The 16,995-nt window shown below is 36.9% G+C and overlaps 1 protein-coding gene across 1 annotated transcript in view; it reads right to left on the bottom strand.

The window, feature by feature from the left end:
• The window catches only part of cntn5 (contactin 5), a 314,204-nt gene that overhangs the window by 130,149 nt on the left and 167,060 nt on the right, over positions 1-16,995 (bottom strand). Inside the window, exons 3-4 of the mRNA XM_042743607.1 lie at positions 10,101-10,304; positions 792-915 (exon numbers count right to left, since the gene is read on the bottom strand). Of these exons, the coding sequence (XP_042599541.1) occupies positions 792-915; positions 10,101-10,304 (328 nt within the window). The remainder of the gene's footprint in view (positions 1-791; positions 916-10,100; positions 10,305-16,995) is intronic.

Here is a 16,995-nt window from a genome sequence, read left to right as displayed (position 1 = left end):
AAAAAAAAAAAATACATAAATAAATAAAACAACAATAAATCAGCTGCAACTGTTCGATTCTGATGTTATTATATAAAGTTGTCTACACTGAGGAAACTAATTGAAGACCACTAGTGAAAATGTAGAAAACATTTATCATTACAAATTATATAGTAAGCATTGGTCATTAGGTTAAATTGAAAGAATAAAATTAATTTCAGAAATAACAACCTAAAATCTTTCCCCACTTATGTCTCATTATATCATATACATTAATAATTTTTTAGGTTTTGATAGAATACAGTGATCACATTATAACAGCCGAAGAGCTTGTTTGCCTGATGTGTCTTTATATCTCAAAAACAAATAACTGTCTGAAATACCACCAACAACTAAAAAACACATCAACCTCACAAACACCAACATCAACTAATGTATAAATAAAACTCAATTAAAAAACATATACATTTATGAATATATATGTTTTGCAAACCCTCTAAGCAGAAACAGATACATTGATGAATCGCTGGCTGTTTCCTTAAGGATAGAACTTCTGTGAGGTTGTAACGCATGCGCTGAATCACAGTATAGTACAATTTAGTGAGTAACATGATGATTCTAGAACATTATATCAATTCTGATTAGGAATCCACAGAGAGAAGTCCAACATCTGCGTCATTAGCATTAGTCTAACAGAAATGCCACTCAGGCAGGATAATAAGGATTCACAGTAAAGCTCCAGAGAAATTAAATGTCATTTATGATCCATTTAATGAAATCTTATCCATGTTAATGAAATGAGTAAACCGTACCTGTAGGTCGGAACAGGGTTTCCTCTAGCTTCACAATTCATTATCACTTTCTTATCATCTGAATCCAGGGAGAAGATTGCATCATCTGGCTCTTGAATGAACACTGGACCGAACTCCTCACTCTCTGGGGTCAGATGGAAAAACAAAGGCAATAACAGGGTTTACAAAGATGATACTTGTGATGATATAACCCTAAAATCTAGGGGTCACTCTTATACCTAGGGGGCATATGTTTGGTTTGAGATTATTTGATTTTTGAAATATTTTTTGTAATAATATTCTGTATTGTTGTAGCATTGTATATGTGTATATATATATATATATATATATATATATATATATATATATATATATATGTATATAATTGCTGGGGAGTAAATACAAAAATAAATAATTAAAACATTACTTATTCATAGAAAAACATTTGATTTGACATTGTACATAATGCAAGGACATGATATATGTTTAGTCTAGGGTTCAAACACTGCAAGGGGTGATGCATGAGCTATCACTACTGTACCCTTGAGAAAGACACTTACACTGCCTTCAAGTCCTCCTGGAAGTTCCAAGCTTATGAGTTCAGAAATCTTATTAACTCAATATAAAATTGCAGCCATATAATCATAACAACTAGCTGGACAACTTCATATTTCTTTCTCTCTTTCTTACTTCCATACAAAGACAGAAGCCTTTTTTAGCGCTCGTACAACAACGTGAAGAAGGGAAAAAGTGAGTAATTAAGGGTGTAACTGATGCTTTAATCTGTGTATTTTATCATTGTTGTGCTCTTTTCACACAAGCATGCTGCCTCATAAAGCAGCCAAAAGAGATATACATTCTGCAAACCTTGTTAATCCTAAATGAAACAAGTGGAAAATGCACACAAACTAAACTGTGCCATCAACAATGACAGCAACAAATCAATTTGCTTTGACCACAAATTTTTAATTGACCTACCCCCAACTCTGAAAATCTGGGCTCAGAGAAAATCCTTGCTTCCCACTGGAAATAATGCCATAATGTCATTGTGTGCTACTTACCCATGTAGGGAAATGAATGTGGATGTCTGGCCCAAATATAGGCTATCTATGTTAGACACAAAATGGTGTTTTTACAATTCAAAGCAGTTTACACTCATTCTACCAGTCCAGCTGGATCTACACGGCAGACGGTCCACATTAGGAATCCTGTTAACTGTCTCATATATTCAGCCCCCAGGGTGAACTCGATAACATATCTCAGTAGAATAACTGAGAGTCCTTCCAATTAGAAACACTCAGGAGATCTGCTCCTTCGGTGCTCAGTGAGTTTATGCTGAACAATGGGACCAATCTTAAATCTCAGGTTGTTTCATAAACATATATATATATCTGGGGTCAAACAAATGGTAATACCATGGTTTTTAGATATTTACCATGCTAACACCATGTTTTTTTGGACAATAGTAATAGGCCTAGTATGTTTTCAGACATGCTTTTTTTGGGGGGGGGGGGTATTCTATGCTAACACCATTTTCTTTACATGAATCCCAGTAATGCCATGTCTCAGCTATACAGAGTCTCAGCCTTCAAAATCTGTCAATTGTATATACTAAATACAACCACTAAATACTGTTTTGGCCATAGATATGTATAGGTTCCACATTTGACCACTACAGAAACTTAGATTCATCTGCTATCTTGGAACAGTCAGCGTGACATCACTACAGTTACATACACACACTCAATTTGCCCTTTAGTATTCATGGACCGGCTTTGACCGCTCCAGTCTGGTGGATGGTTTACATATAGCGGCCCATAGAAACAGCCACTAATAAATCATCTATGCATACATATCTATGGTCTTGGCACTCTTTAATATGGTGTGACTGATCTCTGTAGCAGCCTAGCAGAAGCCTGGTTCAGTTCAAGCAACACGATAGCATGGAACACACATGAAGCGTACATCTCTTTCTCTTCACTACTAGTTATAGCACAAAATAAATATGAATGAGCATGAGGAGGTATGTTGAAAGATACAGCACAACTTACTGAAATGTGTCACCATGCCTTGTGTAATCACTTAGTCGCTGTTTCAGCCATAGAGTTGTCAATGAAACAGCTTGTAAGCAATGTAACATGAAATGTAACATTTACCTCAAAAAAAAAAAAAAAAAAAAAAAAAAAAAACTTAGGTGGCCTTTGCTTTATAGATAGATAGAAAAATAAACCCTATAGAAAGGACTATTACACTCAAATTATGCACTATATTACTAGTACCACCTTTTTTTTGGAAATGTATCATAATATCATTTGTTTTGTACATGTACTATGCTAATATCATTTTTGTATGCACAATGCTAATAGCATGAATATGCTTATATTAATATCCTTTTTTGGATACGTACCAGTACTATGGTTTTCACATACCATGGCTGTATTACAATAGCTACACATCACACCCATATACTATAGTTTTAACAAACATTATGATATACCAACATACATGTATAGGTATAACAAAAATAATGATGTTATAACATAAGAATATCATTAAGCATCTTGGTTTTTATCAAAAGGTTAATGGTTATTCCATAAGTGTATGAAGGTATCATCACAGTACTTTTGTTGTAAAGATAATGCTGTTCATGAAATCATCAGGGCTGCATGAATGGCTCTCCGCCCCCCGTTCGACATCCGTATTGCGATAGCTAAATCTGGCAAATATTTTTGTGCAGGAACAGAATTAGACAACAGAGGGAAAGAAGAGATGAAGGACCTGTGGGCGCAGAGTTCACGCATAACTTAGTCATTTGCAGTGTCTTGGGAGTCAGCTATCTAAGCTCTGGCTCTATTATTTATGTTCTGTGCTGCATGCATAATAAATCCCAGTGTGTACAGGCTGCAACATCGTCACTGTCTCTAGCTGCTCTTTGCCCAGGTGTCAGCACACCAGCCTCAAATCCACGGTCTGTGTAGCCAGACGCTTTAAAGAACCTGGTGACCGGGGTCTCCGCTACAACCTGCATCACTGTAGTGGTGTAAATAGTCATACATAAAGTGACACCACTATGACATCAATGCAAAACCCTTGAAACTTTATCTTTAATACTGTAGATATGACTCTGGTATTTTATTTTAAGCCTCTGTGACCTTTCAACCTATTTTCTCGCCAGTCTGTTCTTTCCATGGAATAGAATAGAATGCAATAGAGTAGAATAGAATATAAACTTTTTATTTCACAACTGTAAAAATATAAATAAAACAGTAAGTCTGTTTACTTTGAAAAGTAACAGCACACCTTTGATTTCAGCCACATGATTTGAGGTATTGCCTGGAATGCAATGATGTGTCAGTTAAGTTACACACATATCTCAAAATGATGTAAATGTAAGTATGAGTAATAACAATACACTGTTAAAATTTATTTTTAAAAGAATGTAAAAATGCTATATTTAAAACCTTAAATTCTATTTAGGATAAAAAAAATACACTGTGTTAAGTTAAAAAGTAACACCCAACATGTGAGTGACTTTAAACAAAATATGACTTCACATCTACCTTCAATCAACCTTGTGAGAGAAGAGATCCTCATTCAGTTCATTCAGCTAAGTGCAAAATCTAATTTGATCAATTTGGTAGTGAGCTGAATTTTCAGTGCATCTGTACTGACAAAAGAGGAGAATCTTTTTGTAAAGCAGCCGTCGATTCACTCTAACACTTAGTCCTCCGGCTGCCTTTCGGCTGACTGTGGGCCCTTGAGATTAAAGAGCTCTCCCCCGCACAAACACTCCCACTCAGCCCATATGCTCCCTGGCTCGTTTCCGTCTCCTCAACACCTCTACTCACCAATCATCCTCTGTCTCTGTGAATTATTTACAGATCTGTGTAGCTTAGACAAGCTTTGTGTAATTGGGGATCATTCTTGGAGAGAGGAACACTAATGTATCTGACAATACAATAAAAAGGCATTTTTCATGTATACAGTGTGACTTTTTTTTCATAACTAGATTAAGAAAAAAAAAATATATATATAAGTAAAGTGTAATAAGTAAGTATAATAAGTATAATAAGTAAATGGAGACATTATGATGATAGAATGATTGAATACTGAATTTGAAACCTCTTGCCAAAGAACTGCAGTTAAAAATTAGCCGACTGGCTCTTGCCCTTTCTCTGAGTATACAAGCTGTCACCCAGCACAATGATATATATATATATATATATATATATATATATATATCACCCAGCATATATATATATATATATATATATATCTTGCCCTTTCTCTGAGTATACAAGCTGTCACCCAGCACAATGAATTCAGTTTTTCTGTGTGCATGCCAGCCCTCAGGCACAATGCTTTCTTACTGCTACACAATTTCTGATTACATTCAAAAGTGTGTTATTATGATGGAAGACCACAGTACAACACATTTCATAACTACTTCAGCAATTTGTCAGTGTTTAATAATCACAGAAAATTTGAAAGAAGACACTTGATGATATAATTACCGGATTAGATAACTAACATACTGTAACACACTAATCCTTTTGCATGAACCATAAGACAGGGCCCCGCCCACATGATGTCACGCAGTGATGTCAAAAGATAAAAATAAATCTTTTCTTCAGATAACAGAAAGCAGTTGATCTGGTAAAATCTACTCTGTCAGGCTAAAGCGACTCTGTCATGACAATCAACACGCGAGTATTTGTGATTCAACATTCATGTCTGATCCATGGATTCTTGCTGTTGTGAATCCATGTCAATACATTTATGCCTCATCTGTGTGTCTGTGTAAATAAAAGCATATTTACAGCTCAGATGAGGTGTCTGTGTAGTGCAATGCAGCTCCACTTAAATTAACTACATCTTTTATTAGCCAATGTCACGCATATCAGTGGTATTAAATACAAATTATTATAAATATATAGCATTTACAGGTACTTCAGAATTAACAATATCAGCATCACAAGATTCAAATAATACAATTGTTGTTGTGGAAATATACAATGATACAGAAATGCATTCATAGTCAAAATGTGCTTCAAAGAATACCATGCTACTACCATGTCTAAAAACATGTTTGTTACTAACACAACTCCACCATCTAACAGATATATAGGCCTTTAACCGAGTTTTGGTAGCTGAGACAGCTTGATATTTCTCACAATTTAGAAATGATCAAGCTACTGGAAAAAGTGGCCATTCTTCCTCAGGAAGAGAGGAAACAGTAATCTGTGCAGTCTCCTGTCTGCAGACTGGGTCTCCAGTGGGAAACAAATCACTCTTTGGAGTTGTACATTAATCAGAAATACAGCATAGCTGGAGGACAGGACTGGTGATCCCTCTCCTTAAATGTTTTGGAAAAACATGAAGTAATTTGTTGTTGGGCAAAAGTATCAAACACTTTCTACTGTACTTTTAGTCCTCAAAGTTAACAGATTTTTTTTTTTTTTTTTTACTTACCAAAACAACAAAAATGATGTGTATTTTGCTCTCTAAAATCCCCTGGTTCCAATTTGATTACTACATTTCGGAATTAACTATTTCTTTAAAGCAAACAGGCATGGAAGACTTCACAGTTTTGTGTCTGGGAAGGTACAAGCTATAGGATTCAGGAAACTGCTCCAGTTTAACTTTCTTATTCTTTCTCTTATGGTTTGTTGGCCGTGTAACACAGAGATGACCAACCATCAAAAGCATCCTTCTTTCAAATTAAACAAAAGCCTCAAATAACAAGGGCCATTTCTTCAAGCGAGAAAAACCTCACCAGAGGAGTCAGATTTCCTGCCTAGTGAATGCCTTTGAGAGTTTAATCAACCATTCCTTCCCTCACTATTAAACAGGGAATGCTCATGACAGTACACAATTTCACAGATAGGCTGTGACATGTTTGAGTGCACATCATGGAGCCTTTGTATATGTCTAAAAGTTGAAAAGCAATTATAGTAGAGTGCCGCGGTTCACTCTTTCTATTGTTCAGCTCAGTTTGAGCAGGTACAGCCTGTTCAGGTATCATCTAAAACAAGGTCTCTCCACTGGCCCACGCTATATTTATAATGAGTGTACTGTGGTGTGGTATCTGAGAACTGGAAGAAAACCAGATCTTGACAGTGTGTGTGGGGACAGTGACAGGAGTGTTTTTTTTTTTTTTTTTTTTTTACTTTTTTCAATGAAGGCCATTCTCTTCACACTGGGCTAAATACTGGTGCCTGGCTGATGATCAATGATGTACCAAAGTGCCTAACAGTTAAAGTCAGATACAGTTAAAGAGAGTGACTTCATGCCTAAGTGTTATATTAAAAAGTATGGGACATGAGCCAAACTCAAAGAGTCTGAGAGGGTGTGGTATTTGACCTAAACTGCAGCCAGCCACCAGATGGCGATCAAAATGTTTTGGCTTCATGTTTTTAAGTCAGATATTTTTGGATTAGATATTTTCAACGATATTTGACACAGATCACATTTTCAAATAAAGAAGCATTTTTATCACATTATGAAAATGGCAGCAAATTTAAAAGCACTTTTTAAAGTTAGCATTAAAAGCAAGTGGTTCCATAAGACTCGATAGCTGCTTCAGTTTAGTGTTTGGGATATTTACTTGAGAATTGCTTTGACCAACAAACTAAAATAATCACCCTAACACCAACCAACCAAATAAACCAATCCATCCAACTAGATAACTATAAATAACAACCAAACCAATCAAATAGAGATCTTAAAAACCAATAAACTGATTCAACGAGCAAGTTATTGATTAAAAAAGGCTTTGAGTGATTCAAAAGCTCAAGCTCAAACTGCTATCCCCGATTCAGTGAGTGAATTTTTTACTCAAAAACTGCTTTGAATGATTCTGTAAGTATGTGAGTTTATTAGTCAAGAATTGTTTCCACTGATTTAGTCAGTGAATGAGTTGTCGACCAATCCAGTGACCTAATTTTGACAGAATCCAACTCCCCATTTCTTATTCAGGCATTATTTACTTTATTTGAGTTATTTTCAGCTGTCTGCAGTCACAAATGTAGTACAGGGATCTAATAGCTATCTAAAAGCACAAAAGTACATCTACTTACTACACACGAAAAACAAATGCAGGTACACACAGTACTCTACAGTAGGCTGCTATTTATTATGCACTCCATATGTGAGAAAGAACAGTGTGCTAGATGTAGGAAGGGAATAATTACTGCTGCCCACACACTTTTAAGACTTTTATATGCTTCTGTAATATTCATCTCTAAAACTTTTGTGATGCCACTTTTGTTTCAGCTCTGAGATCACACTGAGCTGTTTATTAGCAACTGCAAATTTACGCAGTGAACAAAAGTTGTGAGTTTTAAATAGTGCCGGCTGAGAATTACTGTGGTGTATGTGAAGAGGGTGTTGTATCTATCTGTCTGCAGTGCTGTGCAGCTTGTCAGAGGCAGCTTGTAGTCTCAGTATGGGGCGACGATGAGTGTTTTATGATTTAGCAGCTTGATAATGTCACAGAAATCAGTCATCTCAGAGGCGCTCTGTGATCCGTCAGCCTCACTGGGAGAACAGCAGCCCTGCATACCCCCCATGAGCTCTTCTGCATTACAATTCCATGACAACCTGAAGAGTGTGGGTTACACTGAGAGGACACATCTCACTGACAATTACTCTGTCCTCACGGTATGGAGTAGGAAGCGGCACACACCTCATTTACGTGACGGCTCTGTTCTGGCTCCCCTGTAATCTCCTTGTTGACCTCTAAACGGATGGAGTGTGGTGATCCGGAGAAGTTGGCGGTACTGACTGTATCATCTCGAAAAGACAGTTCCTATGACCCCATTCTGACCAAACAAAACTAATCAACCTTTCCCAACTAAACAAAAATGCATTGTAAAACACTTCCTGATACTAGGAAGTACTACATAATGTTGATAACCTCTTCAATTGTTTGGTGACTTTGGTGAATCTATTTGCTAAAAGCAAATCTATTAAATAATAATAATACATAAATAAATAAATTAATTAATTAATACATAAATGCAAGGTTACTCAGCTCAAATCTGGTTACTCCAGTCTCCACTAGCTAAGCCAAGGTGATCTACCAGCTCCAACTATTTTGACTTTCACATGCTTTTCGAGTCCAGGCTTGTTTAGTTTACCCATATTTCCATTCATTTTTGATGTTTTCTATACAGCCATTCATTGATATTGCTGCACTGTATTTTGAATGCATCATTTTCTCTTCCAATCTATTGCCTGTTTTAGATTTATCCGCTTCCAAACAACATAAAAACAGACATGGCTGTCATACATCTCTTCCACACAAATCTTCCTCTCAAAATAAGCGGAAAAAATGTCAAAATGGACTTGCAAGTCAGAATTCTGGCTTTGTGAGAAATAGCTATTGATCATATTTAACCAAATACAAACCATGTAAAACTAGCCAAGCAACCACCTTAATCTGGCTTTCCCTGAACTGTTTGGTTAATGGGTCCTGCATCAAAAACACTTGATCCAAAGTGCAAACTTGTAAATGTCCTTCAAATAACCTAAACAGTCAACAGCTGCAGAATCATTTGTTTCTGAAGTTACAACAAATAGATTCATATACGACGAACCAACAGGAACCCTGACATAACTTATTTTATTTGTAAAGGTCTCTTTTATAATGCAGCTTTCTCGTTCTCTTGAGAAATACATATTTCTCCCAGTGACAACAGCATCCATCAGTTGTCAGGCTGACGGAAGGCTGGGGATTTGGGAAGTGCAGCGATGTTTCAATGATCCCGGTTCAATTTCCATTTAGCTGGGGTCCCCATCAACTCTAACTGAGATGTCTCGGTCGCTTTCAATGTTACACAAGACTCCAACACACAGTCCTTGCTTGTTAGGCCCCAGAAACTCAAATCAGGTCCTAAATGCTGGTTAGTGCTGGTCTGGGGCAGGTGTCCAAAACACCCTACAATCAAAACACAACCAAAAAACCTTTCAAAAAAATAAAAACTATAAAGTGTCTACCTTGCAGAGTCCAAATCACACTTTGTTCTGTTGACTAGCAATGATCTTTCCATCAAGATAAGAAAGATGACTGTTGAGTGTGAGCAAACAGAGCACGTCATGGCCTTATGATTGAACCGTGGTCCAAAGCACAGAACAAAAAAGGCATATTTATGTCAACTCATTATTTGAGCCACTCACTGTGAGGTCAAACTTCTAGAGTCAGTTAGAAGTAAAACCAGAACTCATTCGCCCCGTGATGAGAACTCAGATCAGTAAGAGTGAGTTTGTAAGTGCTCAGCATGCATCTGTGAATTGGCATGGGATTGTGTGATTCAGCCTCATTCTCACCTTCGCTCCTATAGTCCTCCTGTGAGCTGAGAGCCAAGTATCTGTGTCTGGAGAACGGAGGCCAGTCCTGGCTAGACAATCCAACTCCATGGTTGTTTCTTAACCTCATCCTGGAGTTGAGTGAGGAGGACGAGGAACTGTCTGACTTCATCCGCAGCACTGCAGCGTATGACACAGGTCTCCCAGCAACGGCTCTAGCAAAATCTGAAAATAAGACAGAGAGGGCTGTTACATCTAACAATTCAGACTCATAATGCCAGGCTTGGCACAAAGAGGGGAAAAAAACAAAACAAAAAAAAAAACACATTGAGTTTAGAGCAATCACAGTGTGATACCCTCATGAGGGGCGACCAAAAGCACTAACATGTCAGACCTTCATCTGATTGGCAGTCATGGGAAGTTAATAGTCTCTCGTTACAACAACACAACAAATGACATGCAACAAAGTTGAAATTCAGCCCAACTAAAAATAAGAGTCGTACAACTCAGAAATCAGTTCAAAATCGGACCAAAACTGCACAGTGGCTTAACTCATCCCACACATGTGCTACATACATGAAAGATTCCTCAAACCATTCAGTGTCCTAAGGAGTGTGTGAAAGCAGTCAGACTTGCAATTTTTATTTTGTGGACAAGACATAGATATAAAAATCCTACAGACACTGAAGGAGGGAATACAATATCAGAATATCCAGAGATTTGAGCGTTGACTCATCAACACATCTGGCATTGCTCTTGAAACATCTCAGAACATCTTAGCAAATATTTTCTTCTGAAAATGTAAATATCCAATTACTGCAGTAACAAACTCAGTCATTTTAGAATAATGACATTGTTTTAATGCTTTTCCAAGTGATAGATTTAATGCATCCTTGCTGAATATATTTATTTATTTATTTATTGGTTACACTTTATTTTCAGGTGTCTTGGATACAGTATAATTATACATTTAAGTACTGAGTAATATTAATTAGCTACATGCACTGACTACATGGGTATGATTAGGGTTTGGTTTAAGGTTACTTGCATGTAATTATGCATTGCAATTACACATATAATTTATTGTTATTGTAATAGTAAGTACATGTAACATGTAACAGGGATGCTGTAAAAGAAGAGTTATTAAGAAATAAATTGAATGACCCCACACTTCTGTAGTGTATTACATGTTTATATGTATATATAAAGTAATTACCAATTTTATTAATGTATTTATTCATGGAAACAACTGATCTGCCAGATAGGGTTAATTCACGCAAGTCTTTTTTTTTATCTGAAAGACAAATGCGCAATTGAGAAACAAAGGAAAAGAAAGGTTGACAGTTTGACACCTTGTTCTCATGTTGCTGCTTTTTTCTCATCATGAGAAAATTAGAGTTGCAAAAAGTTATATGTGTCATGAACATTGCCATGTTCTATTGCAAATGCCACTCACACAGAGTGAAATTAATTCTCTATTATTGCACAGCTCTGTGGAATACTTGATTCTGATTGATCAGTCGCGAGATTCCGAGGTATGTTATCCCTAAATAACAACCTGTAAAATCTAATAACACAGGCTCATCCGGGTAACAGCAGTCCGCGCTGTACTCTTGCTTGAACTATTTTTGTTCTTGGTGGAAGCTTTCCATTTGTTTAGCTAATAAAATATTAAAACTTGATTCAAAATGATGTACAATTGTTTAATTATGTCATCCTGGTATCGCGGACTCACTCTCGTTTCATACAAACCCAGCTGCTGCCATTTTGCTACGATTGTTTTGTAAGCTGTAATGGATTATGAGTGAACTAACAAACTGGTAAGGTTTTAAAACATTTTCGTCTTAATTCTTTTATTTCCTTAATTATTTTGTGGTGAAATGTTGTGTAATACGTGGTTTAACTGCACCGTTTCCCTTAAATGTGCATTTAGTATGAATATGCCACTTGCTCGCAAGTGCTGTCTTCACGGAAGTGTGCGTTCAAATATTTCAACTCAAATCAATATTTCACGTCTAATTATTTACTTATGTGGCAAGTAGCCGTGTAATAACCTCCGCTTCGCGTCGGGGTAAATACAAACCATCCGGTTCCAAATCATCAAAAACAACAACCCATATGCAAATTATAACTTAATAATACAACATAAACCTACTACAAATAATTACAAATTCCACAAATGATTCAAAAACGCCCACAAAAGATAAAAAACGGTGCCAAAAGAGGAAGGACTTATTGAATATCTTGATTAAAGAGTCATTATACACCTGCTGAAATCTCCTCATTCTGCTGTTTGCCAATTAGAACTTTAGCAAAGTAACTAAGCTCCAACGCACCAAGCCATCTGACTAAACTCACAGATGCGACGCTCAGTAATGAGGACAACCCCACAAATGACAACTTAAATGCTTCATTCTTCGCATGGCACAGAATCGTTAATAGACCATTTTGCCTGGAGAGGAAGTAACCTCTAGAAATTAAAGCCGCCCAAATCATGGATCTGTGTTTGTGCAGAGAGGCACTTGAGGAAAAAAAGTGAGCTGACATTTATGAGGTCCTAATTAAAGATAGGCCTTTTAATGCTTGCAAAATATGACATTTGCTGTCCTGAACCTTTAGAATATAGCTTCAAAACTGGAGACTGAGAACTACACTGAGGGCTCTTTTCTCACATAAAAAATCAGTCTCAAATATGCATGCATCCCTATTCAGGCAGAAAAAAAAAAGAAAGAAAAAAAAATTCCCACAAAGAAATGTTACTCCCAATTTTCAGATGCTTAAAGAAAAGAGAAAAATGATCCAAAAATGGCAGACAGGTGTCTAGACAGCTGCCTACACAGAAATCAACAGAAAAAGCGCCCATACATAAATAAATATAGGCAGTCACTGAATTTGATAGATAGAAAGATGAATAGATGGATTGCTGGCTGAATGCTTGATGGACAGGCAAGCAGCAAGAATCGTGTGAAAGAGACGGGCAGGAGAGGGAGGAGTAGAAAAATCCAGACAGACAGATCCAGCACTTTACATCCATGTGGAAGAGGATCTCATGGGCATGTTACTATGTTGGGAGCTTTAAATTATAGCATATGAAATATACTTGATTAAACATTCATGGAATACCTTTAAAAACCTCAAAAGAAACATGAAGGATTGTGTACGACATTCCATTTGACTGTTTCTGAGTTTATTCATTGTGGATTTTTTACTTTTTAAGATCCTGTTGATTTCGTGGAATTAAGCTTTGAAGTCAAGACATTTTTAATTATGGATGGAGTGTGCTTTTTTCGGGTTCTGAGCAAAGCAAACCATCTTGGGATGACTAAGAAAAGGCAAGAAAATAGCTAAGGGATTTGAACAGCAGAAAACTGTCGCATAGTCACTCCTGTTGTGAGAGGGTGAATGTGGAAGAATTTGAACTGCTAAAAAAAAAAAAAAGAGGGATTCAGATAGGACTAGTTTTCTTACTTTTGGTATTTTAATTGCATCTCAATTTCTCAAATCTATGGAATTTTACAGACGTTGTGTGAGAAAAGCAGAGCAAATTATCTATTGTTTTTCAGAACTCAATGGAACACAGTGGTTCTCTGAGAAAGTTAATCCTATCCGAATGTCAATGTCTGTTATGGCTGATATTGTATTACCTCAACACTTCTGCTTGTGTGTTTTAATCTACCTGAGCTACCGTTTGCGCACTAATCTTCCACATACTCTACTGTTCAATATTACAGAGGCTCTAAAGGGACATGGTGATGCTAAATTAAAAAACCTGAGAGAAATATATATATATGTCTATTTTAAAATGTTATCATTCCCCTGAGAAACACAAATATTTTACATCCGAACACAATGGGGAATGCAACACTTGTGAAAAAATGCAAATCAAATATAAAGTTTCTCAGGGTAATCTAATACCTTTGTCACAGTTTTGGTTAATTTGGATTGAGTTTGACTTTTTTCTCTAAACTGTTGTCATGGTTTCTGATTTTTGTCTCATGATTGCCTGCTTTTTTATCATCAGGAGAAAATTAGAGTTGCAAAAAAGTATATATGTGTCAACATGCACATTGGCCATAGTTCTGATTGCAAAAATTGCCACACTAAGCAGAGTGAAATTAGATTCTCTATTATTGCTAGCGGTCTCTGAGGATATACTTGATTCTGATGCGTCATGCTCGCCACTTCGAGGTGGTAATGTTAGGCCCTGGATACAACACTGTGAATAAAGCATAACCATTTACAGGCTCATACGGCGCGTAACGAGTCAGTCGGTCGGCGCTGCTACGCTCTTGCTTGACACTAGTTTGTGGTGTGCTTTGTGCGAAGCTTTCCATTGTTTAGCCTAATAACACTATTAAAAACTTCGATTGCAAAAATGGTGTTACAATTGTTTAAATTATGTCATCTCCTGGTATGCTGACTAGCATTATCATCGCTCGATTTAATTACAAACCCAGGCTGCCTGACCATTTTGCATAGCTGAATTGCTTTTGTGAATGGCGTGATAATGATTATGAGTGAACTAACAAACTGGTAAGTTCTTAAACATGTTCGTCTTAGATTCTGTTATTTGCCGTTCATTATTTTTGTGGTGAAATATGTTGTGTAATACGTCGCGTTTGAAGGATGCCGTTCTACCGTTTAGAATGTGCGTTTAGTTATGATAATATGCTCCGCATTGCTCGCAAGTGCCGTCTTCACGGAAGTGATGTTGCCGTTCAACGATAATTCAACTCATAGCAATATTTCAACGTCTAATTTATTTACTCACTTGGCAAGAGCCAATAGTCCCTGTAAATATACCTCCTGCTTTGTGTCGGGCTTCCTGATCACCCTGGTCGGGGTTTATTCTGGGGCAAGAACAACCGGCATGGAATGTATCATTATCCCTGACGTTATTATCACTGGCCTCAATCAATGTGCATGTGGATTTTACAATTGGCGCTACCAATGATTCTAAATTGGCCGCGATTTGTAGCTTAAAAAACTAGTGACCCTAAAGTAGCGAAGGACTTATTGAATATCTGCATTAAAAGATGTTATTTATCAGGCACCTGCATCTGAAAGATCTCGCTCATCTGCTGAGATGTTTGGCCAATTTAGAACTTTAGCAAAGTGACTAAGCTTCCAACGCACCTCAAGGCCTTGCTGACTACAACTCACTAGGCGCAAAGCCGACGCTCTAGAATAATGAGGGACAAACCCCATGCAAATGACCAACTTAACTGCTTCATTCTTCGCATGGGCACAAGAACTCGTTAATTAGACCCTTTTGCCTGGAGATAAGTTATGTACCCTCTGAGAAATTAAAGCGCGCCCAAATCATGATACTGTGTTTGTGCAGAGAGGCATACTTGGCGACAAAAAGTGAGCTTACATTTTATGCGCGGTCCTAATTACAGATAGGCTTTTAATGACTTGCCCAAAATCAGGACATTGCTGGTCCTGAACACTCTTAGAATGATAGCTCCAAAATGCTGGAGACGGAGACCTATACAAGACCTGAGGGCTCTTTTCTCACAATAAAAAACTCAGGCTCAATAATGGCATGCATCCATAATTCAGGCCAGAAAAAAAAAAGCAAGAAAATACATAACAATTCCAACAAAGAAATGGTACTCCCCAATTTTACTAGTAGCTTAAAGAAGAGGAGAAATATGATTCAAACATGGCAGAAACAGTTTTACTAGGCACAGTTGGCTCCACAGAAAGAAATCACAGAACAATCAGTGTCCATAACGAAAATAATCATATAGGCACCCTGTTAAGTTGATAGTATATAGATAAAACAGATGAATAGGATGCGCATTGCTGGCTATGAATGCTTAGATGGACAGGCAGGTGGTGAGAATTGTGTGAATAGGATTGAGACAGGCAGTTGCGACGGCGAGGAGGCAGTAGAACAAATGCGAGACGAGGATCAGATCTGGCTAGCACTATTACATCCATGTGGAAGAGGATCTCATGGGCTTGTAATTACTATTATAGGGAACTTTAACTTCTATGCTATGTGATAAGCTATACTGATTAAACATTCCTCGGACTATCCAAATTTAAAACGCTTACTAAAAGAAAACATGAAGGATTGTGTACGACATTCCATTTGACTGTTTCTGAGTTTATTCATTGTGGATTTTTTACTTTTTAAGATCCTGTTGATTTCGTATGGACATTAAGCTTTGAAGTCAAGACATTTTTAATTATGGATGGAGGTGTGCTTTTTTCCGGGTTCTGAGCAAAGCACAACCATCTTGGGATGACTAAGGAAAAGGCAAGAAAATAGCTAAGGATTTGAACAGCAGAAAACTGTCGCATAGTCACTCCTGTTGTGAGAGGGTGAATGTGGAAGAATTTGAAACTGCTAAAAAAAAAAAAAAAGTAATCAACAAACGACTAACCTACTGTTTTTCAACTACAGTAACTCAATGGTTTACTTCGATGGCTGATATTGTATTACCCTAACACGTAAGCTGCAGAGGCAAATTATCTATTGTTTTTTCAGAACTCAATGGAACACAGTGGTTCTCTGAGAAAGTTAATCCTATCCGAATGTCAATGTCTGTTATGGCTGATATTGTATTACCTCAACACTTCTGCTTGTGTGTTTTTGATCTACCTGAGCTACCGTTTGCGCACTAATCTTCACATGTACTCTAGCTGTTTCAATATTACAGAGGCTCTAAAGGGACATGGTGATGCTAAATTAAAAAACCTGAAACAAATATATATATGTCTATTTTAAAATGTTATCATTCCCCTGAGAAACACAAATATTTTACATCCGAACACAATGGGGAATGCAACACTTGTGAAAAATGCAAATGTTTTGTAATCAAATATAAAGTTTCTCAGGGTAATCTAATACCTTTGTCACAGTTTTGGGATTTGTCTTGTTAATTATCCTTGTTTGGTCTAT

This window comes from Cyprinus carpio, chromosome B18 (genome assembly GCF_018340385.1).
Source record: "Cyprinus carpio isolate SPL01 chromosome B18, ASM1834038v1, whole genome shotgun sequence".
In the NCBI taxonomy this organism is placed as follows: Eukaryota; Metazoa; Chordata; class Actinopteri; order Cypriniformes; family Cyprinidae; genus Cyprinus; species Cyprinus carpio.
This window is presented reverse-complemented; position numbering and strand designations above follow the sequence as displayed.